The 26510-nt window shown below is 39.3% G+C and overlaps 1 protein-coding gene across 1 annotated transcript in view; it reads left to right on the top strand.

The window, feature by feature from the left end:
* The window catches only part of USH2A (usherin), an 890339-nt gene that overhangs the window by 694263 nt on the left and 169566 nt on the right, over positions 1-26510 (top strand). Inside the window, exons 55-56 of the mRNA XM_043922807.1 lie at positions 1018-1216; positions 21654-21761. Of these exons, the coding sequence (XP_043778742.1) occupies positions 1018-1216; positions 21654-21761 (307 nt within the window). The remainder of the gene's footprint in view (positions 1-1017; positions 1217-21653; positions 21762-26510) is intronic.

Raw genomic sequence — 26510 nt, 5'->3', positions numbered from 1 at the left:
AGGGACAAAACCCAAAAACCATAGTTGACCAGCCACCTTGAGAGAGCCACTAAATGGAAAAAGGAAGAAGCAATCAAACAATTTGGGAGGAAAATAAGGGAAGAGCCATTTCACTGATGCCAAACTAGTCAGAGGAAATGCAGTTTTCATATGGTTTAAACTTGAGAAGCTCAGCATCTTTGAACACTGTTGAAGAACCATCCAAATACAACATTCATTCATACCCATCAGTTGCACCCTGCCATCTAGACAGATGGCAGCTGATTGGCCCAATCAAAAATTATGGTCCAAAGGGTCCTAGAACGATTCTGTGCTTTTCACATAACGCAGCTCCTTCCTACCAGATGCCAAAACAATCCGTGAAAAAGCGAAATCAGACTTAATTCTGTGAAAAAACAAAGGCAGCCAACTTTTCCACCCAAATATATTTTGACAATGTTGAGCAAATCACTGGTTGATTTACCCTTTCTTTCTTCTCACTTGGTTCTCTTTCTAGAACATTGGTGCAGACACTATAAAGTCATCCTGGGCATCATAGGAGGAGTAGCAAAAAGGCTGCCCATTTACACTGTTCAAAGTATATTATATGCAAGCAAGTTCAGATGTGGGTTTTGCTCCAAATTTACTGGTGCTTAAAATGTACAAAATCAGGCTGTTAAAATGCAAAGACACCGATGGGCCATATGGAAGAGAGTTATCAAGAGTTCTCTAGTAAGACAGTCTGCCAGCCAGATTTTACTTGTTTAAACTGAGGACTGCGCTCTGCCATCAAAACTGTTGTTGAACCGTTGTGATAAATGGTAGTCGAAGACTTACGGAATACATTCAAGGTCAGATTTCATTGTTTGAATAGGATGGGAGAGAAAGAATTTTAAAAAGAGGGACTGCTTCTCTAAGCCCCGCTAATGATATGCCAGGCTAAGACAACAACATTTTAAAACAAAAGTGACATTCTCATTGATCAGAATACCTAGTGTACTATTCCAAGAAATTGCTGTTTAATTCCTGTGTTTTCAGGTCGTTGCAGCTACCACCCAAGGAATCCCGCAGAATATCCCTCCGCCTAGAGTTACGGCCCCCAGTGCAGAGGCTCTGCATGTGAGTTGGCATGTCCCTCCAAAGCCAAATGGCGTCATTAAAGAGTACCAGCTCAGGCAGGTCGGGAAAGGTCTCATCTACACTGGCACCACTGACAAGAGGCAGCATACGGTCACAGGTAAAAAAAAAAAAAAAAAAGAGGAAAACCTACCGGAAGAGTCTGTCACTGTGGTTAGGAGGGCAGAGCCTCCCAGGGGTGTGTGTTTGATATATGAGGTCACTTCGCGAGGACGTGTTCTCTTGACATATGGTCAGGTCCCACTTATCCATGCTAATAGAAGAGCCCACACTGGCAGCAATAAGCCACAACAGCAGATAACTTCAGAAATAATTTATATTTGGCTTTGATATGCATTATGTGTAGGGTTTTTGCATCGGTATTAAGGTTTGTTTTTTTTTTCCCCAGACTAACAGTAAGATGCATTTTCATTCCCCAAGGATATGCTTGTAGTTAATGGGACTAGGAGAGCCAGGAATGTACTTGAAGGAAGGAGAAAAATCAACCAGAGGCTGAAATTTATCTACTGTGTGGGTAATTAATACACAGAATAGTTGACAGTTGACTGGTTGTGACAATTTGTTGTTATTATTAACATTAATTAATAGTAATTGTATTATTTTGTTGCTTATTATAACATATATTATAATTAGCTTTAATAATATAATAATAGTACAGTATTATAGTATAGTGTCAGAAATTACTAGCAGTGATTATAATAATAATTAACATGTTTTAGTCTGAATGTCACTCCTGAATAAAAGCAATTTCTGACTTACCCAGTCTAGGTCAGCTTTGCTAATACACCATCACATCACCTTGTTTTATTTTCACCACAGACCTTACATTGCCTGACAGTGTTTGCTTTTTATTTGCCTTTTTATGTCCTGCTCCTATGGAAGTATCTCTCCCTACTGCAATCCTGTACCTTGAGCACCCAGAACAATCCATGACACAGCAGTAGGTGCTAAATAAATGTTTGTGAATAAGTGAATTTAATGTGTTGAATACTGTCCTAAGCCTTGGCATTTACTGTTTAATTTGATCCTCATCACAAACCTATGGAGCAGAGAATTATTACCCCCATTGTACGGAATAGAATGCTTCAAGAGAATTAGTGACTTAGCTCATCATTTAGACTATTGAATCATCCCAGACAGCTGTGTAAATTTGTTTAGTTTTTGAGAACATAAGCAAGAGTTTACAAACTTTCACTCTTTCCATATTGTCAGAACCCGCCCCCCCCCGCCCCCGCTCCCCCAAACACTTCCCACCCACCCCCACCCTTTCTGCAGTCTTCCTGAGTGAATGAATGCCTTCCTTCCATTGGAGCCTATACTTAGCAGGGGACATTGATACCAGGGATGATGAAATTCACACAGAAGTACAGGAAGGCCTGGAAAAGCAAGCCTGATTTTTTCTTAGAGGAGGCACAGGCTGTGCTGTACAGGTGGAAAAAATAAATTCATCGTGATTTACTCTCAACTGGACAATTCTCTGACACACAGCAAGCACTCACTGACAGATGTCCACTGTTTTCCAAAAGTGCCATAAGCTTACAGAAGGTGCTTAATAAAATATTTGTGGTCTAGCACATTGCAATCCTGATCTGACGATCCTGAACTAAGCCGATGATAATGGGGATGGGAAAGCCCTCATCCATTTAGATGATCAAATTTGTTCCTTATTTCAGTAAAATGAAAATCATCACCAGTAATGAAAATGATGTTATTTTCCATGGTAAAAACTTACATGTATATGGTGATTTATAATTTTAAAGAACCATTGCATTTTGACTCCTGTGATTCTCATCACATCCTTGTAAGTGAGGGATGTTTTAAACACATTACTGACCAGGGAATTTTTGCAGAAACTAATGCCTGTAGCGTTAGTACATCTCTGGTCAATAATGTGTTAATATCCATATTTGAAAGATGAAGGTGAAGACTGGCCTACTTGGGGTGCCCAAGGCATTTACTGCTTCCATCTATAAGGAAATCAGAATACCATTTCATTCAAAAAAATAAAAGACATGTAGCCTGCCTGTTGTGTTCTAGATAGTATATTAAGTGCTCCAAAATTAGACTGCTGCTGTTAAGAAGCTCCCGATGCTAGTGACAAGTTAAGGACTAGCTTGCGTAGTGCTGCTCCAGCAGAACTCTGTACTGAATGGGGTAGAAGAAATCAAAAGAATGACTTAGAAAGGCCGTGGAATGTTAATTTACAGAGTTTTGAAAGCAAAGTTAAGGTCTATGAAGACTTTGTAGCGATAAAAGTTTCACCATAAACTGGGATACAAGGATGAAGAATTCTCTTCCTACAGAATCTGTCTACTCAATCAACATAGGCTTCAAACTATTGCCATCTGTAATGGTTTCCATTTTTAGAAAGCAACAGTTACATGCCAGCAGACCAAATTCAGTTGTGTTGTTCAAATCAACAGAATCAATAACCTCCTTAATTATAAAATAATTGCAAAGATTTTTGTTTAAATACTTTCACTCCACCAGTTCTATTATCATTTTTTATGACTTTTTTCATGTCAGAGAAGATTTCATGTGCATAACTTAATGCCGAAGTTCCTCTTTTATTGGGATAAACATTTTAAAGTTTTTCCACTTAACTTTAGTTCTTTTAAGATTTTAAAAGGGAAAAAAATTCTGTTAGAATTCATTTCATCCATCCTTCTGTATTATTTTAGACAGATTTACAAGGTACTTCACTTGGACAATATAGTCCTAAACAGATTTCTTTGTTAAATGAGTAAATATACCTTTATTCAAAAAAACCTTACTAAGTATACCCTCATATATGTAGTTCCTATGGGATAGGTGTGGTGCTTGGCGTTAAAAAATCTGAAACCCGAGACCTGTGTAGTGTTCACACATTTTATCTGCCAGGGAAAATTCAGTTCCATGGTTAGTTGACTGATCAAATTCAGTAGGGAACTATTTTATGATGGGAATGACTGTTTTATTGAGTTTATGAAATGAACTAAAATAATCAAATTTATTTCACATGCAATCTCAAACATTTGATTGAAGAGCTGCCGGAACCCCCCCCCCCCAGAGATAAAGGTTTTGATTTTTCTCATCATTTCCAAAACCGCGGCATTCCCTGAGTCACAGTCAAACACTGATGAAGCTGTAGCCCTAGTCATCCAGGAGCCTGAGAATCTAGGTCCCTAGAAATGACAGAAATGAAAGAGGGCACCTAGCACCAGCCCCATTGTCTCCATGCTTATTTTTAATTACCTCAAAGCTTTAGAAACATGATCCCATAAATGCTTTGTGGGAATAGAGGCAAATGCACTCATCATGTGAAATCCATAAATTGCTTATAATCCTCTCAAGATGTTAAAAAAAAAAAGCATTAAGTAATTGAAGACAGGAAGTCCTCAGTTAATTATTTAGAGGTGTTATCAATGCTCTAAGTAAACCAGAGCGCTTTCTGCTATCTCACTGAGCCCAGTACCATGGGGACCAAGGGAAGCAGCCATCATCTTCTCAGATTCGCTAATGCAAACAGCGTGTGGCAGCTTGTCAATAAAAGACCTTTTCGTATCATTTATTACTAGACATGCCCACCATCCTGCACAGGACAGATGGGACGTCAGCAGTGGCATTGTTCCACTTTGGGTTGCCGCGCTTGAAATGTGGACCTCCTAACGTGGGCATCGGGGTAGAAGAAAGGGGGGAAAGGATTAACGAAATGATTAGGGACACCGAGAACATAATGAATTAAGCATGTCCTCTTTAGCAGCAGACATGAGAAGGACTTATGTGTCTCTTAACTCTGGGGGAAATGTTTTCCAAATAATTCACTGAAAGTTGCTCATCGTTTCATTTCACTGAAAGGGGAAGAGTTACCAGCCTTAAGTTAACAAGGAAAGAATAATCTGTCTTCCTTTCTCATACTATTAGAAACTTGTAAAAACCTTCTGTGATAAAACAGCATAAATCCTACCAGGGCTAATTGTAGCAGAAAGTGTACTACTAATGTACTGAAACAGATATAGTACATACCACTTTTGAAACAAAGAAAGCATAGTTTGACCATCCATATCCCAAAATGTCGACTTTTTTACATGAAGAGTTTAGGTAACTCTATCATGTGCTCCAATAGGATCCTACACTTGACTCTCATGGTTTTTATCATACTTCATTGAATATCTATTACTTGTCTCTACTCCTCAACCAGGAGTTAAAAGTTTTTAAGAGCAGAGTTACCTGTCCTGTGACCTATCACAGTACCTAACAGATGCTAAGTGTTTTGAAAATCCTTGTTGAATAAGTAAATGTTGAGTAGTAAACTCTTGGGTTGGCCAAAAATTTCATTCAGGTTTTTCCATTACAGCTTACAGAAAAATCCAAACAAAATTTTTGGGCAACCCAGTAGTATCTGAACTAGATTCCATATTGATCAGATATAAAAATCACAGTCAGACACAGCTAGAGCTCAGGATGGGTGACACAATTTGTGAAGCCCAATGCAAATTGAAAGCATGAGGCTCCTTCGTTCAAAAATCATTAAGAATTTTGGGACGATGAAAACTGACCCACGCTCAGGATCCTTCTAAGCATGGTCTGAGGTTACTGCATAGCTTTTGTGCCCTGGTCTCTGGCAGTTTGAATTTATTGGCAGTAAACTTCTTTTTTAATTATATTAGAGTATAGTTGATTTACAGGGTTGTATTGCTTTCAAGTACATAGCAAACTGATTCATACACACACACACATATATACATATATCCATTCTTTTTCAGATTCCTCTTCCTTATAGGTTATTACAAAGTATTGAGTAGAATTCCCTGTGCTATACAATAGGTCCTTGTTGATTATCTATTTTATATATAGTAGTTGTCACTATGAACAAAGCTGGTGGAGGTGATGGAATTACAGCTGAGCTATTTCAGATCCTAAAAGATGATGCTGTGAAAGTGCTGCACACCACATGCCAGCAAATTTGGACAATTTGGCAGTGGCCACAGGACTGGGAAAGGTCAGTTTTCATTCCAATCCCAAAGAAAGGCAGTGCCAAAGAATGTTCCAACTGTTGCACAATTGCATTCATCTCACGCTAGCAAAGTAATGCTCAAAATTCTCCAGGCTAGACTTCAACAGTACATGAACTGAGAATTTCCAGATGTTCAAGCTGGATTTAGAAAAGGCAGAGGAACCAGAGATCAAATTGCCAACATCTGTCAGATCATAGAAAAAGTAAGGGAATTCCAGAAAAACATCTGCTTCACTGACCGTACTGAAGCCTTTGACCGTGGAAAAATAGACTGATTCCAAATTGGGAAAGGAGTTCATGAAGGCTGTATATTGTCACCCTGCTTATTTAACTAATATGCAGAGTACATCATGAGAAATGCCAGGCTGAATGAATCATAAACTGGAATCAAGATTGCCGGAGGAAATATCAGTAACCTCATATATGCAGATGACACCACCCTTATGGCAGAAAGTGAAGAGGAACTAAAGAACCACTTGATGGAAGTGAGAGTGTAAAAGCTGGCTTAAAACTCAACATTCAGAAAAACAAAGATCATGGCATCCAGTCCCATCGCTTCATGGCAAATAGATGGGGAAACAATGGAAACAGTGATAGACTTTATTCTCTTGGGCTCCAAACTCACTGCAGATGGTGACTTCAACCATGAAATTAAAAGATGTTTGCTTCTTGGAAGAAAAGCCATGACCAACCTAGACAGCATATTAAAAAGCAGACACATTACTTTGCCGACAAAGGTCCATCTAGTCAAAGCTATGGTTTTTCCAGTTTTCGTGTTTGGATGTGACAGTTGGACCATAAAGAAAGCTGAGTGCCAAAGAATTGATGCTTTTGAACTGTGGTGTTGGAGAAGACTCTTGAGAGTCCCTTGGACTGCAAGGTGGTCAGTCCTAAAGGAAATCAATCCTGATTTTTTATTGGAAGGACTGATGCTGAGGCTGAAGCTCCAATACTTTGGCCACCTGATGGGAAAAGCTGACTCATTAGAAAGCTGGGAAAGATTGAAGGCAGAAGGAGAAGAGGACGACAGAGGATGAGATGGCTGGATGGCATCACTGACTCAGTGGACATTAGTTTGAGCAAACTCTGGGAGTTGTGATGGACAGGGAAGCCTGGCATGCTGCAGTCCATAAGGTCACAAAGAGTTGGACACAACTGAGCAACTGAACTGAACTGATACAGTAAATAAATCTATAACTGAAACAGGATGAAAACTGGGATGGCTATTGTGTCCTCAGAGCAGCTTCAGGAGCCTCTGTTGCCATGTATGATACTCTGGGCTGTATTTCCCCCACTACCACCTGGACTAGCCACCAAGCATCAGACCTGTGAAAGTAGATGTGAGAATTCATTTTATTTTCATTTTTCAAATTCCAAGGAGCCTAAATACTTGCAAAAAATAGCACAACATCAACCACTATTTCTTCTTCTCTTTTATCATTCTTACAGATATATCATCATAGCCAAAGCATTATATGCATCAGCTGTCTAGACACCAGTATTTAAAGGAAAAAAAAAAAATCCCTTGGAATCCCAGATATTCCAAGGTACTTTGCCTGGGCAATCACTATTTCTGTTTCATTCCCAGCAGTTCTATCCAGTTTCCTTCTTCTCTGAGATATATGTCTTTGTTGTGGATCATTTAAGCATCAGACTTTGCTGCTACATGATGGCACATTTTGTTCTAGAGAAGATTCTGATTGAAAATGTAGGATAAAAGAGGCTTTGGTCTAATATAACACCAAACTCCAAGGCAGAAAAATATTTGTTAATACAGTGATAAAAAAATCAAAAGCAAGTGTCTTTCCTTGGATTATCTTATTAATATTGTTAATATGCCTTTCCCAAAGAAAATGTTACTGCCTTTCCCAAAGAAAGGCAATCCCTAAGAATGCTCAAACTACCACACAATTGCACTCATCTCACACGCTAGTAAATTAATGCTCAAAATTCCCCAAGTCAGGCTTCAACAATACATGACCCGTGAACTTCCAAATGTTCAAGCTGGTTTTAGAAAAGGCAGAGGAACCAGAGATCAAATTGCCAACATCTGCTGGATCATCGAAAAAGCAAGAGAGTTCCAGAAAAACATCTATTTCTGTTTTATTGACTATGCCAAAGCCTTTGACTGTGTGGATCACAATAAACTGTGAAAAATTCTTCAAGAGATGGGAATACCAGACCACCTGACCTGTGTCTTGAGAAAGCTGTATGCAGGACAGGAAGAACAGTTAGAACTGGACATGGAACAACAGACTGGTTCCAAATAGGAAAAGGAGTACGTCAAGGCTGTATATTGTCACCCTGCTTATTTAATTTATATGCAGAGTACATCATGAGAAACGCTGGGCTGGAGGAAGCACAAGCTGGAATCAAGATTGCCGGGAGAGATATCAATAACCTCAGATATGCAGATGACACCACCCTTATGGCAGAAAGTGAAGAGGAACTAAAAAGCCTCTTGATGAAAGTAAAAGAGGAGAGTGAAAAAGTTGGCTTAAAGCTCAACATTCAGAAAACTAAGATCATGGCATCTGTTCCCATCACTTCATGGCAAATAGATGGGGAAGCTGTGGAAACAGTTCAGACTATTTCTTAGGCTCCAAAATCACTGCAAATGGTGATTGCAGCCATGAAATTAAAAGACGCTTACTTACTCCTTGGAAGGAAATTATGACCAACCTGGATAGCATATTAAAAAACAGAGACATTACTTTGCCAACAAAGGTTCATCTGGTCAAGGCTATGGTGTTTCCAGTGGTTATGCATGGATGTGAGAGTTGGACTGTGAAGAAAGCTGAGTGCCGAAAAATTTATGCTTTTGAACTGTGGTGTTGGAGAAGACTCTTGAGAGTCCCTTGGACTGCAAGGAGATCCAACCAGTCCATCCTAAAGGAGATCAGTCCTGGGTGTTCATTGGAAGGACTGATGCTGAAGCTGAAACTGCAGTACTTTGGCCACCTCATGCGAAGAGTTGACTCATTGGGAAAGACCCTGATGCTGGGAGGGATTAGGGGCAGGAGGATAAGGGGACAACAGAGGATGAGATGGCTGGATGGCATCACCAACTCGATTGTCATGGGTTTGAGTAAACTCTGGAAGTTGGTGATGGACAGGGAGGCCTGGCGTGCTGTGGTTCATGGGGTCGCAAAGAGTTGGACATGACTGAGTGACTGAACTGAGCTGAACTGAACTGAATGTTAATATATTTGGAAAGAGAGCCTGCCAAACTAGTGATCCATTCAGGAAGTGCTTCTTGTGATGAATCTGATCACTCTGATACTAGGGAGAGGAGCTTAATCTCTGGTGTAGAATTACACATTAAATACGGAATTAAGAATGCAAATAAGCTTTGTAGCAAGTAGTCAGAATTGAAAGTTCTTTCACTGGTATTTTAAATGCAAGATCCCCCTAGTTTTGATGTTTTGATGTGTGGTTCATATGAGACATCACCTGAACTCCTACGTCAAAGCCTTGATGCAAGAAATGGACAGTGCCAATGGCTGCTCTCAGAGAGGCAAGAAATTGGCTTGACTAAGAGGGATGGACACCGCTGAGATTATGATGGATGATACTACAGGGAAAGGGGACCCTAGCTTGTGAGCTCCTGATATATTTCACAATCAAATTCTGTGACACAAACCATAATTTAAATGCACATTTGGTATATCTAAAGTGATTCCATGATCCCTTAGTGTACCAGTTTTGAATATCTCAATTTTCACGTGGAATCAGGTTAATCCAAAGTCGAGCCCTGACATAGCTCTACTCATCACAGTGACTGCTGGATGTTTCTGGGAACCTCCACGAGCAGAAATGTTCTTGGGTGAGGGAGGGGAAAATCATTTAATGAGATCCCAGGCAGGTGGAGGCAAAAGACAGCTCTTTTGAACAGTAAAACTAGATATGTGGTTCACATGGACCAGGGCAAGCATCTAGTTTGAGTGAACTGGTGCCAGGACAAGTAACTGCCCTCAGAGTGGGCAATACCTGGTATCCACCTAACAAAAGCTTTTTGAAGTAATTCAGGCCTCTAGCACTTGGTTAGAACTAATCACTAACCAAGTTGAGTGAGGAACTTGTGAAATTACATATTCTCTAGGATTATTTGGTGATTCTTCAGAAGAGTAACAGATGATATTTAGGACAACTGAATGACTATTTTGAGGTAGCACTAGCTATCTGAAACTGTGATGAACAAAAAGCCTCTTCGTGACTGCCTGGAGATTAAACACGAGAAACAAGCTGTTCTTTATAGAGTACATCCAATGTAACTTACAGAGCCATGAGTTTTGTTTTCCAAATCATCTTTTTATGATCCATAGGCAGACTTTTTGCACTCTATTTTTAACACATATTTACTCTTGAAAGGAATGTTACTTGAAAGTGTAATTGTAATGAGTTTGGTTATAGTATGCCTCTTTCCTTTAAAAGAGAACATGATTCCCTGTAGGGAAATTCAGGTAATTTGCAGCCACAGTAATCTCCACTCCACTGAAATGTTAAATACTTGGCTTTTCTCCATGCGTTTGTCTTTCTCTGTTCTACAGCCGCGATTTCTTACTCTTTTAATTCAATGCTGAGCAGTTGAATGATGTTTTCTTTTCTCCTTCTACTCTTTGACTTTAGGATTAAGTTACAGTCAGAACGGTTCCTTGGAGACATCTCTTTATTTCCCTTTTCTCATCCTGATCAATTCATGAGTAGTTTTCAATTGGTGTGCCCTTTTCACTGCCTGTTGCTAATATTTCAAATATATCTCATTTTAAGGACTGCCAATAGGGGCTTCCTTAAAGTGACAGCAAATTCCAGTTGAAATGTGTTGATTTTATTGAGTTTTACAGAGTCATATATATGAAAGGTCATCCAGTTCATGTAAATCATCTATGCCTCATGGCAGTCCACACTTTACTTACAGACTGTTGGAACCAAGTCTATTAGTAAATCATTCCACTAACAATAGGAAAAATACAAGACCTAAGAAATTGTTGTTCAGTCACTAACTCACTTCTGACTGATTGAGTCAGTAATGCTATCTAACCATCTCCTCATCTGTTGTCCCCTTCTCCTTTGCCTTCAGTATTTTGCAGCATCAGAGGCTTTTCCAATGAGTCAGCTCTTCATATCAGGTGGCCAAAGTGTTAGAACTTCAGCTTCAGCAACAATCCTTCCAATGAATGTTCAGGGTTGATTTCCTTTAGGATTGACTGGTTTGACCTTCTGGCAGTCCAAGGGACTCTCAAGAGTCTTGTCCAGCACCACAATTCGAAAGCATCAATTCTTCAGCACTCAACCTTCTTTATGGTCTAATTCTCACCTTGTACATGACTACTGGACCTGAGAATAGAATATGCAAATATTGTATTCATCTGTTGTCATCTTTCATATTAGCCTGTGGTTCAATTAAGCAGTCTATATTCCTGTGCCCACAGTTTACATATATGGAAACCAAGGTCAATAAGCTGGCTTGTGGTAGTAGCTGATAGGTAGACAAGGATTAGACCCAAAGAGTCTAATTTCAGACTGCTAAGCTGAGTCTGCCCCTGAACATGAATTGTGCTCATATTCCAAATGAAAATATTCAAATACCTAGCCCCATATGGATTTCTTATATTACCAGAAGTGTTACTAGGCCTTGAAGGATCTGTGTCATTTTACTTAGAAGCCTCATAGGACTGATCCAACTGCTCTGGGTCACATTTTTCAGCCCAAAAAGAAAAGAAAGAAAGTGAAGTCGCTCAGTGGTGTCTGACTCTTTTCAGCCACATGGACTGTAGCCTACCAGGTTCCTCTGTACATGGGATTTTCCAGGCAAGAATACTGGAGTGGGTTGCCATTTCCTTCTCCAGGATATCTCCCCAACCCAGTGATTGAACCTGGGTCTCCCACATTATGGGCAGACGCTTTACCATCTGAGCCACCAGGTAAGTCCCAACTGCCCAGAATTGCATCCTGACCTCACCCTTTCTTATCTCTGTCATCAGAGGTGAGTTCCTTCATCTGTCTATGCTTTGGCTCCTGTTATCTGAGCAAAGAACAGAAGTTCCTCTGGGAGTAATTGTCTTACTCTGCAAGGGCTTTAATGGTGTCAGTTAATGTCTAGGAAGTACATGGAAGAAGGCCTGCAAGTAGTAAATGTTAAGTAAACTTTAGTTTCAGATAAAATGCATCTCCATCTGAATGCAGAGTTCCAAAGAATAACAGAGATAAGAAAGGCTTCCTAAGTAATCAATGCAAAGAAATAGGGGAAAACAATAGAATGGGAAAGACTAGAGATCTCTTCAAGAAAATTAGAGATACCAAGGGAACATTTCATTCAAAGATGGACACAATAAAGGACAGAAACTGTATGGATCTAACAGAAGCAAAAGATATGAAAAAGAGGTGGCAAGAATACACAAAAGAACTATGCAAAAAAGATCTTCATGACCCAGATAACCACGATGGCATGATCACTCACCTAGAGCCAGACATCCTGGAGTGCGAAATCAAGTGGGCCTTAGGAAGCATCACTACGGACAAAGCTAGTGGAGGTGATAGAATTCCAACTGAGTTATTTCAAATCCTAAAAGACGATGCTGTGAAAGTGCTGCATTCAATTTGGAAACTGGAAATTTGGAAAACTCAGCAGTGGTCACAGAACTGGAAAAGGTCAGTTTTCATTCCAATCCCAAAGAAAGACAATGCCAAAGGGTGTTCAAACTACCACACAGTCACACTCATTTCACACACTAGCTAAGTAATGCTCAAAATTCTCCAAGCTAGGCTTCAGCAGTACCTGAACTGAGAACTTCCATATGGTCAAGGTGGATTGAGAAAAGGCAGAGGAACCAGAGATCTAATTGCCAACATCTGATGGAGCACAGAAAAAGCAAGAGAATTCCAAAAAAGCATCTACTTCTGCGTCATTGACTGCGCTAAAGCCTTTGACTGTGTAGATCACAACGAACTGTGGAAAATTCTGAAAGAGATGGGAATACCAGACCACCTGACCTGCCTCTTGAGAAATCTGAATGCAGGTCAAGAAGCAACAGTTAGAACTGGACATAGAACGATGGTTCCAAATTGAGAAAGGAGTACATCAAGGCTGTATATTATAACCTTGCTTATTTAACTTATATGCAGAGTACATCATGCAAAATGGCAGACTGGATGAAGTATAAGCTGGAATCAAGATTGCCGGGAGAAATATCAATAACTTCAGATATGCACATGACACCACCCTTATGGCAGAAATTGAAGTGAAACTAAAGAGCCTCTTGATGAAAGTGAAAGAGGAGAGTGAAAAGGCTGGCTTAAAACTCGACATTCAAAAAACAAAGATCATGGCTTTAGTCCCATCACTTCATGGCAGATAGATTGGGAAACAGTGGCAACAGTGACACACTTTATTTTCTTAGGCTCCAAAATCACTGCAGATGGTGACTGTGGCCATGAAATTAAAAGACTCTTGCTCTTTGGAAGAAAAGCTATGACAAACAGACAGCAGTATCAAAAAGCAGAGACTTAACTTTGCCAGCAAAGATCTTTATTGTCAAAACTATGGATTTTCCAGTAAGGATGTGAGAGTTGGACTATAAAGAAAGCTGAGTGCCAAAGAATTGATGCTTTTCAACTGTTGGAGATGACTCTTGAGCGTCCCTTGGACTGCAAGGAGATCAAACCAGTCCATCCTAAAGAAAATCAGTCCTGAATATTCATTGGAAGGACTGATGCTGATGCTGAAGCTCCAACACTTTGGCCACCTGATGCAAAGAGCTGACTCTTGAAAAGACCCTGATGCTAGGAAAGATTGAAGATAGGAGGAGTAGGGGACAACAGAGGATGAGATGGTTGAATGGCATCACCGACTTGATGGACATGAGTTTGTGCAAGCTCCAGGAGTTGGTGGTGGACAGGGAAGCCTGGCATGCTGCAGTCCGTGGAGGTCCCAGAGAGTTGGACACAAATGAACAACTGAATTGTATGGAACTGAAACTTTAATTGGTATGTTCTTTATGCAATTAAATAAGCAACTTCCTTAGAGAATAACTGCATTTCTCAAAAAATCCATTTAATTAGTGTATAGAGTTAAGTGAAAAGAGGAGAAAAAAATGAAATAAAAAACACCAAATTTTGTTTTTTAACTTTTGTATTAATTTGTGTTTTGAATGAAATCCTTCCATTGTATTTCACTTTAAGAACAACTGCAATGGTTTCTACCCCTTTTATATCATTCAGATACTATTTAATCTTTAGAGGGAAGGCAGTCATTGAAATTTTTCATTGTGTTTGATATAACTCTTATTTGATGGTGATAGCATAGGACTTGGTGTTAAAATCATTGGTTTGTCCCTACTCCAACCCGACCATTTGTTCAACATGTCCCTATTTGATTCTCTCAGCCTGTATTCCTACCTTTGAGGCAGGGACAATATTTCTTGTTCTGGTGATATTAAAGGTGAAACCTCCTCACCTTTTCACCAGACTTTTGTGTGTTCTTGCTAATTCTCTCTCCCATAATCTGGTACCTCTTTCTAGCTCGTATAAAGGCAGATCACGTCATACACAATAATAATAGCTGCTTATGCTCTCTGTGTGTAACATAGAAGACTCTGACCCTGTGTACACATGTAACATTATTAGCAATTATAATAGTAGTATCACTTATAACTCTACTTCTTGAAGGTCACCAAAAACAGTTCAACCAGGGTTAACAAATGGGCACTTAAAGGCTCATGAAACAAAAATCATGTGTAGACTTTAGGTGTGGCTCACTCAAGGCTGCCAAAGGACATCAGTTCAGTTCAGTCGCTCAGTCATGTCTGACTCTTTGTGACCCTATGGACTGCAGCACTCCAGGCTTCCCTGACTATCACCAGCTCCCAGAGTTTACTCAGACTCATGTCCATTGAGTCAGTGATCCAACCATCCAACCATCTCATCTAATGTCATCCCCTTCTCCTCCCGCCTTCAATCTTTCCCAGCATCAGAGTCTTTTCTAATGAGTCAGTTCTTCACATCAGGTGGCCAAAGTATCAGAGTTTCAGCTTTAACATCAGTCCTTCCAATGAACACCCAGGACTATCTCCTTTAGGATGGACTGGTTGAATCCCCTTGCAGTCCAAGGGACTCTCAAGAGTCTTATCCAACACCATAGTTCAAAAGCATCAGTTCTGCGGTGCTCAGCTTTTTTTATAGTCCAACTCTCACATCCATACATGACTACTGGAGAAACCATAGCTTTGACTAGATGGACCTTTGTTGGCAAAGTAATATCTCTGCTTTTTAATATGTGTCTAGGTTGGTCATAACTTCTACCAAGGAGTAAGCATCTTTTTAATTTCATGGCTACAGTGATTTTCCATCTGCAGTGATTTTTCAGCCCCCCAAAAGTAAAATCTGTCACTGTTTCCACTGTTTCCCCATCTGTTTGTCATGAAGTGATGGGACTGGAAGCCATGATCTTAGATTTCTGAATGTTGAGTTTTAAGCCAACTTTTTAACTCTCCTCTTTCACTTTTATCAAGAGGCTCTTTAATTCTTCTTCGCTTTCTGCCGTAAGTGTGGTATAATCTGCATATCTGAAGTTATTGATATTTCTCCCGGCAATCTTGATTCCAGCTTGTGCTTCTTCCAGCCCAGCGTTTCTCATGATGTAATCCGCATATAAGTTAAATAAGCAGGGTGACAATATACAGCCTTGTCATACTCCTTTCCCTATTTGGAAACATTCTGTTGTTCCATGTCCAGTTCTAACTGTTACTTCCTGTCCTGCATACAGATTTCTCAAGAAGCAGGTCAGGTGGTCTGGTGTTCCCATCTCTTGAAGAATTTTCCAGTTTGTTGTGATCCGCACAGTCAAAGGCTTTGGCATAGTCAATAAAACAGAAGTAGATGTTTTTCTGGAATTCTTTTGCTTTTTCTACGATCCAGTGGATGTTGACACTGTGATCTCTGGTTCCTCTGCCTTTTTTAAATCTAGCTGGAACATCTGGAAGTTCACGGTTCACATACTATTGAAGCTTGGAGAATTTTGAGCATTAGTTTACTAGTGTGTGAGATGAATGCAATTGTGTGGTAGTTTGAGCATTCTTTGCCATTGCCTTTCTTTGGGATTGGAATGAAAACTGACCTTTTCCAGTCCTGTGGCCACTGCTGAGTTTCCAAATTTGCTGGCATGTTGAGTGCAGCACTTTTGCAGCATCATCTTTTAGGATTTGAAATAGCTCAGTTGGAATTCCATCACCTCCACTTGCTTTGTTCGTAGTGATGCTTCCTAAGGCCCACTTGACTTTGCATTCCAGGATGTCTGGCTCTAGGTGAGTGATCATGCCATCATGGTTATCTGGGTCATGAAGATCTTTTTTGTATAGTTCTTCTGTGTATTCTTGCTACCTCTTCTTAATATCTTCTGCTTCTGTTAGGTGCATACCATTTCTGTCCTTTATTGTATCTATCTTTGCATGAAATGTTCCCTTGGTATCTCTCATTTTCTTGAAGAGATCTCTAGTCTTTCCCATTCTATTGTTTTCCTCTATTTCTTTCCTCCACATGACATCTGCAGGACACAGTTTCTTTTCCTCTGAGCTCTCCTCCATTCTCAAGCTTTATATGGTGTAAAAAGAACCATATAAAAATGAAGAAAGTTCTGTTTCTAAGCCTAGCTTTCAGTGGCCTGAATGAGGTCACAGAATGCTGCTACCATTGCTCAGGATTGAGTGTTGATCTGTGTCCTGACCTGGGCGAAGTCACCTCTCAACCAAGCACAAGGCCTGATAGTGGCCAAAGACTGGTTTCTCCAAAGAGAATTCAAGTTTTGTTATCAAAAATGGATGACTATACTCTGGAAGTTAAATATTACAGGTGTAGAGTTGCATGATACAAGCTAGTGAATGTCAGTTGAAATGAGTCTGAGTCTATGCTTGACCCACCTGGTCCTTTCACCTGGTCAGATGCCCAGCACTACAGGGGCTGAAGCATCTCTGGGAGAAAAACTGCCCATGAATAAGCCATCATCCCTGCTCCCTTCACTTCCAGCCTCATGCCCCCACTCTAATCTTTCTTGTTCTTCAAACTTTGCTTCTTTTCTCCAGTTCCCTACTTCCACTCCTTTTGATTTGGAGATGTCTTTGAACTCCTCTGACTTATTTTTATAAGTTTTTCTTTTTGAAGTATAGTCAATTTACAGTGTTTCAGGTATACATCAAAGTGATTCAGTTATATATGTGTATGTATATATACATATATATTTCAGATTATTTTCCACTATAGTCTATTAGAAGATATTGAATATAGTTCCCTGTGCTATATAGTAGTACCTTGTTGGTTATCATTTTCTGTATCAGTTCAGTTCAGTCGCTCAGTCACTACTGACTCTCTGCAACCCCATGGACAGAAGCACACCAGGCTTCCCTGTCCATCACCAACCCCTGGAACTTGCCCAAAGTCATGTCCATGGAGTCGATGATGCCATTCAACCATCTCATCCTCTGTTGTCCCCTTCTCCTCCTGCCTTCAGTCTTTCCCAGCATCAGAGTCATTCCAGGGAGTCCGTTCTTTGCATCAGGTTGCCAAAGTATTGGAGTTTTAGCATCAGCATCAGTCCTTCCAATGAATATTCAGGACTGATTTTCTTTAGGATGGACTGGTTTGATCTCCTTGCAGTCCAAGGGACTCTCAAGTGTCTTCTCCAACACCACAGTTCAAAAGCATCAATTCTTCAGCACTCAGCTTTCTTTATAGTCCAACTCTCACATCCATGAGCAATGACTACCAGAAAAACCATAGCTTTGACTAGATGGACTTTTGTTGGCAAAGATACATATATATATACATACATATGTGTGTATATATACAGGAAAATATTTTCTGTATAGTAGTATAGTATAATATTATAGTATATTATATAATATAGTATAGTGTAATATAGTGTAATATTTTCTGTATAATAGTGTGTGTCTGTTCATCTCAAACTCCTCTAATATATCCCTCCCCAACCCTTTTCACCTTTGGTAACCATAAGTTTCTTTTCTATGCCTATGAATCTATTTCTGTTTTGTAAATAAGTTCACTTGCATTTTTTTTAGATTTTACATACAAGTGATATATAATATGTGTCTTTCTCTCTCTGACTTACCTCACTTAGTTCGATAATCTTTCGACTTTTTGACCAGTGCTCTCTGCTTAGTACTCAGTTCTGCATCCTGCCCACCACCCTTAATTCTGGTATTCGTTTCTGCAAGAGATGTATATTCCTTCACTAACTCTGGCCCGATCCTCTACTAAACCACCCCACCCCTCTCAATTTAAACACCTTGTGGCAGACTCCTTTGGCACACCTTCCTCAGTCTATCAAAACTTCTTTAAGGGCTGACTGCTCTGCAGCTGTACCATCTCCATACATCTGTCTTCTAGTGTGAAATGGATGACACTTAACCCCCTTTAGAAAAATTTTGTAAGGAAAAAACAACTTTTGTTTTTATATATGTAGATTTTCTTTTAGCTACAGTCCTCATTACAAATACCTTCAATCTTCTAATCAGTCTTAGTACACCTCTGGGATGATGTTTTCTCTTGTTTTCCTAAGACCCATCCTAAATTTTCTTTCAAAAGTCTGAAACCAGACCAACCAGAATACAAAATGCGGAAGAGAACAAAGGCTTTTTTTTTTTGTCAGACTATTCCAGAGAAAAATCAAGTATTGCTTCATTTTTGCTAGCCATACTTAAGCCTGACATTCAGGAAAAAAAAAAAAATCTAGAAAATATTTATTGTTCATAGATTATATTAGTTTTGTTTTTATTTTAATAGTATTATGCAAGTAGAGAAGAATCTCCTACTCAATGAAATTGATGCTGTGAGCAAGAGTCCCTATGGAATTAAGAGGAAGGGCCTGTTTGGTCACATCACACTTGTGATGGTACATGGACATATCATAGCATCACAACCATGCCATCCTTATTGAATGCTTTTATGACCTGGTCTTCCTTAAAAAATTTTTGAAACACGTTGAATACATGGGGAGAAATGATTTTAAAAACGTTAAAAGATACCATCCTTACTCTCAAAGGGCTTACCTTCTAAGTGAGAAACTAAGATACTCAGGTACAATGGTGTTACAAGGATCAAGACCCCATTTTTCAGTAATGGGAGTAAAGAAGGCAACATTGTCAGACTAAATCAGTCACCGCCATCCATGACCTTCATTCTTAAATATTTCCTTCCATTTTCTCTTGAGCTCTATATTTTATAATCTTGAGCATTTTCCTATAAGCTTTTATCAAACCCACAAGGCTTGGAAATGGCCTAGATCTTTCATCATATTCCTCATCTGTAAATCAGGTAACTATCAGAAGTATGTAAATCCTCCATAGCAGCCAAGTAGAAGATTATAATCAAATAAGTATCCACATCTTATCATTAAATTGATAAGGAAACACTAAGGGTTTTGAAGCTGAATCCTGGAGCAGCTCCAGCTACAGAACATTGTGGCTTTAGCAGAGAAGACAGACTACTGCTCCAATTCTAAGTGAACTAGTTAATTAATTTTTTTCCTTCACTTAATGAGCACCTGCTTTGTGCCTGTCACTATTCAAAGGATACAGTTGTGGGCAAAACCAAGTCCTTGTTCTTTTTGAGCTTATGTCACAGAGGTGGAGACAAGCAATAAATAAATAACCATGTAATAAGACATCTGATAGTGTGGAAGGCTATGAAAGAAGAAAGTAATTTTAGAGGATAAAAAGTACTGGCTGTTGTGTGTAGATAAACTGTGTGTAGATAAAGACCAAAATCTTTTAAAATATAGTATTTGAACAGATATACGTAAGGTGACAGAGTGACACATAAATGTCTGGAAGAAGAGTCTGCTCACCAAAAGAACAGAATATGTGAAAACAGTTCAAAATTCATGAAAAAATAAGTATAGAAATTTATTGGATCCATGATGTAACTTAGCCCAATTATTTGACGTAGATATTGTCCTGTTCTTTAATCAGAAAATATTTTTAAAGCTTTGGCTTTGTTTTATTTTGCCCAGGAGTCAAGGCAGCGAATGTTAGCCTCGATGTATTCTTGTTGAATGCTGCTGAGTCTTAAAGTTGCTTCTACTAAAATAAAGTACTACCCTAAGTACTTCTCAACAGCCTTAGCGACTAGCTGCAGTGATTCCTTATTTTACAGATCAGTAGATCAAAGCAGAATGAAGCTAAGTCACTTCTGAAAGGTCACTGACCACGCCGTGGTGAAATCTACCAACATGTAACTTTATTTTGTGCTGGGTTATAGCTGATTAACAATGTGACAGTGTCAGGTGGACAGAGAAGGGATTCAGCCATCTGTATGCATATATCCTTTCTCCCCCAAGCTCCCCTCCCATCCAGGCTGCCGCATAACACTGAGCAGAGGTCCCCGTGCTCCGCAGTGGGAACTTGTTGGTGATCCATTTTAAATATAGCAGTGTGTGCAGACAGAAGGAGAAGTATCAAAATGACATTCCTTATACATGGAATCTAACATTAAGTGAGACAAATGAGCTTACAAAAGAGAAACAGACTTAGGAAATGAACTTAGGGTTCCAGGGGGCATGGAGGGGGCACGGTGGGGGAAAAGGATCCTTAAGGAGTTTGGAATGGACATGGAACAATATATACTGGTATCTGTGGATTGCCAACAGATACCAGTATATCTGTTGTCGGTGGTTTGCTGTTCCTTCTTTTCCTGAGAATTTATTGAGCAATTGCTGTGCTACATTATACATCTTAATATAAAAGAGAGAGTAAACACTGTTCCCTCTTCATAACATGTCTAATCTATGTGTAAACACAAAAACAACATACCTCACAAAAAAACTACCGAATTGTGAGATAGTACAGTAGGGGCATATATGGTGAAGAAATGCAAAGTTAAAAGAAAAGTTAATATGAGCTGAATATGGCTTGGGGCTAAAAATATTGACTCTAACCTTCTTTTTATTTTTTTTCCTCCCTGCTCCTGTTCATATACGAAGCAGTTGCAGAAACTGGGATGGTTAGCCTGGAGAAGAGAAAACTCAGGGGGGATTTGATAACTGTCTGCAAATATTTGAAGAACTGTCATGTGGAAAAGAAATTAGATTTGTTCTCTGTGTCCCTAGTGGGTGGAAGTGTTAGAAAGAGTTCACCACAATATAAAGAAGGACTTTCACACCAAACAAAGAGAACTCTAGAGCTCTCTAGAGATGGAATGGGCTGTTTGGGAGATGGAGCACCTCAATCCCCTCGGCAGGGGAGTCTCTTCAATGATGCCTGGTACAGGGGAGTTAATGGAAAGATAGATGGATGGGTGGATGACAAGAATTTTCAGATCTCTTTGAAGGCTTGGAGTTTATTGTTTTATCAGTTGAGAAATGAAATTTCTTTTAATACTGAGCTACTTATGAAGTTCCTTTCTCCCTTGGAGTGTTTTCTGCTCTTAAAAATTTTGGATATCATATCTGCAACTCTGCATGTGACTGCTAGTGTTTACCTGATAATAAATAATCCTCTCAAGAGGTACTTGATTTCTTGTTTGCTCTTTCTAGGTCTCCAGCCATACACCAACTACAGCTTCACACTTAGAGCTTGTACATCTGCTGGATGCACTTCAAGTGAGCCTTTTCTAGGTCAGACTCTGCAGGCAGCCCCTCAAGGTAATTAAAAAATACCCATGGTTGTGAAAAAGAAGTTTTCATATGGTATTTTGATATGAATGCTATAAACTCTATCATAACAAACAAAGAAGAAGAAATAAAGTATATGGATCCAAAATAATATTGTAGCTTCCTGTTTTTCAAGTTTAGTTAAACTATAAGTCTCCCAAGGCAGTTTGCCTTCAATTCCTTAGATGTGGTTTTCCTTGGAAGAAAAAAGATATTCTGTACTTGGCTATGAAATGCCTCTAAAAATCAAAAGTTAAATATTCCTGGTGCAGCTAAAATATAACAAGCACCACACTCCCTGTTGAAGCTGGTAAAAATATTCATTGCCCACAAGAACTTGCAATCAAGTAGAAGTGATAGGGTAAGCAACCAAATTGACATAAAGAGAGAGAATCTTAGAGGTGATGTTAAGAGAGAATTAATGAACAGAATGCTCAGGTTAATCTTGGAAGAGAGATTACAACCCATCAGGGACTTCAAGAAAGATCTTAAAGGGTGGATGCCTTCTGAGATGGACCACAAGGATCAAGGAATTTGACAAGTGAACAGATGGAGGAAATATGCTATCAAACACAGCTTGAGGGATTGGTAAGTGGGACCATCACCTTAGAAATCAAATCAAGCTTCAATTTGATTATCTAATGCCAGAAAATAACACTTCCACAACTTCACAAGGAGGCATGTACCAGGATGTACATCGAAGCCTTTATTGTTGTTGTTGAATGCCAAGATTTTGGAAGCAATCTAAATGTCTTTGAGTAGGGGAATTGCTAAATTTATTCAGATATATTCACATTATGGAATTCCATCAATTTAAAGGAACAAGGTGATCTGTACATATAATGTAGAGTTATAGAACTCTGTTAATATATAGCATCTTTATATATAAAGCCACACATAGAAAATTGTATTCATTTCTGTAGATAGATGCATAAGAAAGATTCTGGAAGCATGCATATCTACCTGATAACAATGGTCTGTGGGTTAAGAACTGGGAAAGATAGTATCATTTACTTTTAGAAGAAAAATATGCTCAGAAACTTGGGCTAGTGATCAACTAATTATTTTGTTAATCTTTATTATCTACTGTTTTCCATGTGGGGAAACAAGAGGCATAAATAAGCTTCTGAACAGAAATGTAATATTAGTGCTCATCAAAGAGTCCTGAACTACTTGTCCATTACTCTTCTAATGAAGGGGTTGTTGTACCTCAGAATATTAGACCTGAACTTCCTACCAGTAAATGGGGAATAAAATGGAAAATTCCACATATGGGGCATATGGCTCCTCACCAGGAATTCACTAATGATGTTTTCTATATAAAGAATGTTTCATGTCAAAAAGCTTAGTGTTCCTTTGAAAGGAAGAAACCAGCAGTGGATTTTTTGGAAAGGTAAACTATCAAATGGATACTTTGATGATAATGGATAATTTCTAAAGGATCTATCAATCAGTTCTGGCTGAAACTCAAGCCTGATAGAACAGGGTCTCTCTGCTTTGCTCATCCAATCCATATATTTAAATTCTTAGGAAATATGGATCCCTACTCTCACTTTGTCCAAAACAAAAAGCATTTTCTTGAAAGAGCTCAGATTTCATGACTTAAAAATTATAGCTTTCAACAGTGCTGGGGAGTATGAGATGAGAAATGTTTTACTTGATTTGTTTTTTTAACTTTATTCACCTTTCCTTTAACACAATTAACTGTGCAAAGAAACAGTAAACTAAATGGGCTTACCTCTGCAGAAGAAACATGGATTTAGAATCCATTTTCTGGCTGTATAAGTGCCAGTTGTGAATAACTCGTATGAGAAATAAATGTAGTCTGAGTCCTTAACTTGGAGGTTGTAAGGGAACAAAGCAGCAGTAACGTTAGGTTGTGTTGTTTTGCTAAAGTGGAAATAAACATATTATATCCTCTTAAATTAATAATCCAAGTATAACTAATTTTAAAAGGCCTAGTTGAGTGATTTAGACATAATTTGATGGTCTAACATTTGAGTGTCTAAGTGGATATGGAGAGAATTAAAGGAAGCATTTGTTCACAGCCACCCTGAGAGTTCCTTATGTCTGTCATTTTTCAATCTATTTAAAAAAGAAGCTAAAACATATTATGACCCCATTGGTAAGCTGGTCCTGATTCTCTATAATTGTGGCCTCCTAGAAAATGATATGAAGTGAAGTCGCTCAGTCATGTCCAACTCTTTGGGACCCCATGGACTGTAGCCTACCAGGCTTCTCCATCCATGGGATTTTCCAGGCAAGAATACCGGAGTGGGTTGCCATTTCCTTCTCCAAGAGATTCTCTGTCCAAGGGATTTTCCAGGCAAGAATACTGGAGTGGGCTGCCATTTCCTTCTCCAGGAGATCTTCCCGACCCAGGGATTGAACCCAGGTCTCCTGCATTGTAGGCAGACACTTTAACGTCTGAGCCACCAGGGAAGTTTAGTCAAGTAGTGGGAAGAGCTTGAACTGGATTATTGCTCTCTTTTAAGAATTGCTGCCATGCCATCAAGCTCTCATCCGTTTTTAGAGTTCAGATGTGCAAAATTACAGACATGTGTTCCTCTAGCATTGACAATATGAAAAAGCAAAAGTAAAAGACCAATGTTTTTCAGTTTCCTTCCAGATTCCTCTTGCCCCACGCTTTTATCTGTTGCCATTCCTTTAGGCTCTTCCTCTGTTCCTCATGATTGTAGTCTCCCTTGGAATTCTTTAATACTGGCTTTAATTTCTGATGAAGAAGGGGAGCTCCCCAAATTCCAGAGCCTTCACAAAGGCTACACTCATAAATTTTTAAGGCCTAAGTATCTACCAATCTACTAGATGTTTATAATTAAGTGTTTCACAAATATTTCAACCTCAGTATTTCATCACTTAAAATCTCTCTCTCCACCAACTTGCTTTTTTCACTTTTCCCTGTCTCAAATACCACCATCTGTCCAGTCACCCAAGTCCCCAAGTTCACATTCTTCATGCTTCTCTTTCCCTGAGGTAATAGTGTGTAATTCTTCGTAACATTGTATTCACTTCAAATCTTAGGGAATTTTAAAATTTTGTTCTTCCTTTTCATCCCATCTAGCATTGCCTTAGTTCAGACTTCTACAACTTTTCCAGATCCTCTTAACTCATCCCCCTACCCCTAGCCATTTCTCCTCTTTTTCAAATCACCATCCCAAATCTTTTTCTGCTTTTTGCCAAAATAGGCATATCTCACATTAGTTACTTCCAAAAAAATCTAATTTTCTTCCAGGAGGAAAAAAAAATACAACTTTTAAGTAAATCACATTAGACCCATCAAGTTTTAACCTCTGCCAGTTTGTTGAGTATTTTGGTCTTTCCTACATGAAGTTTAATGGTACTTGAACTTCTACCATGCTTTCCCTATCTCTAGGACTTTGTGTGGATTCCCCTCAGTCTAGATGCCCTTCCCTACATTCTCACTTAGTTAACTCTCACTTTTTTTTCAAAATGTGACTCAGATATCTCCCATTTTGAAACTCTCCTCTAAACCCAGACCCTCCCCACCCATCCCCATCTCACCCCCAGCCTGTGTCGGGCACCCTTCCTAAGTGCTCTAATAGCACAATAAGCTTTCTGTTCTTAATGCATTTATCACACTGAATGATAAATTGTTATTTCTCCATTTTTAGGCTTCCCTGGTGTCTCAGATGGTAAAGACTCTGCCTATAATGCAGGCACCCTGGGTTTGATCCCTGGGTCAGATAGTTCCTCTGGAGAAGGGAATGTCTACCCACTCCAGTATTCTTGCCTGGAGAATCCCACAGACAAAGGAGCCTGGCAGGCTACAGTCCATGGTGTCGCAAAAGTTGGATATGACTGAGCGACTAACACCTTGACTCATGATATCCTTCCTTGAAGAATAAAGACTATTTGTTTTTACCCATACATCCACAGTGCTCAACACACACACAAAAAAATGATAAATTTGAATAGAATGTTAAATCAACAAATGAACAATTATTGAACAGTCCAGAAGTCAATGCATTTCTGACATTAGCCCACAAAGAACTGGTTCTTGTTATTAACTCCCAAGGGAAAGCCAATCCACAAAAAATGTTGGTACTTTTGACTTGGAAGATTCATATGGATTTAAGAAATGGGTAATATTGCATTTCACTCAAGACAAAGTTAAATCCAGTAGACATGTTCCTTTTTTAGTAGCTATTATATCAAGAGAGCAATCAAGGTTTCCTTCTGACCTTTCCCCCTTAAACCTCTCAGCTAGTTTACCTGCTCCCCACCTCACTTCTAGATGATTTCCCCCATTACCATCCATTTCCTTCTCTTAAATTGCCTCAGTTCTGCCCTCCCATTGTGTAGAGTGGTTTTCTGATATCACTAAGACCCAGGCTCTGTGAGGGAGGTAGATTCTTCACCTGAGACTTAATAAGACCTCTCACCAAAGGCAAGTCCTATTCTATCAGTGATTTCTTGCAGTTGCCAAGATAAAAGTGTCTCCACATCATTCAGTTTAGTTCCGTTCGGTCGCTCAGTCCTGTGTGACTCTTTGCGACCCCATGGACTGCCACACGCCAGGCCTCCCTGTCCATCACCAACTCCCGGAGCTTGCTCAAACTCATGTCCACTGGGTCAGTGATGCCATCCAACCATCTCATCCTCTGTCATCCCCTTCTCCTCCTGCCCTCAATCTTTCCCAGCATCAGGGTCTTTTCAAATGAGTCATCTCTTCGCATCAAGTAGCCAAAGTATTGGAGT

The sequence above is a fragment of the Cervus elaphus genome, chromosome 14 (genome assembly GCF_910594005.1).
Source record: "Cervus elaphus chromosome 14, mCerEla1.1, whole genome shotgun sequence".
In the NCBI taxonomy this organism is placed as follows: domain Eukaryota; kingdom Metazoa; phylum Chordata; class Mammalia; order Artiodactyla; family Cervidae; genus Cervus; species Cervus elaphus.
The sequence above is the reverse complement of the archived record's forward strand: the minus strand, read 5'-3'. Positions and strand labels throughout refer to the sequence as shown.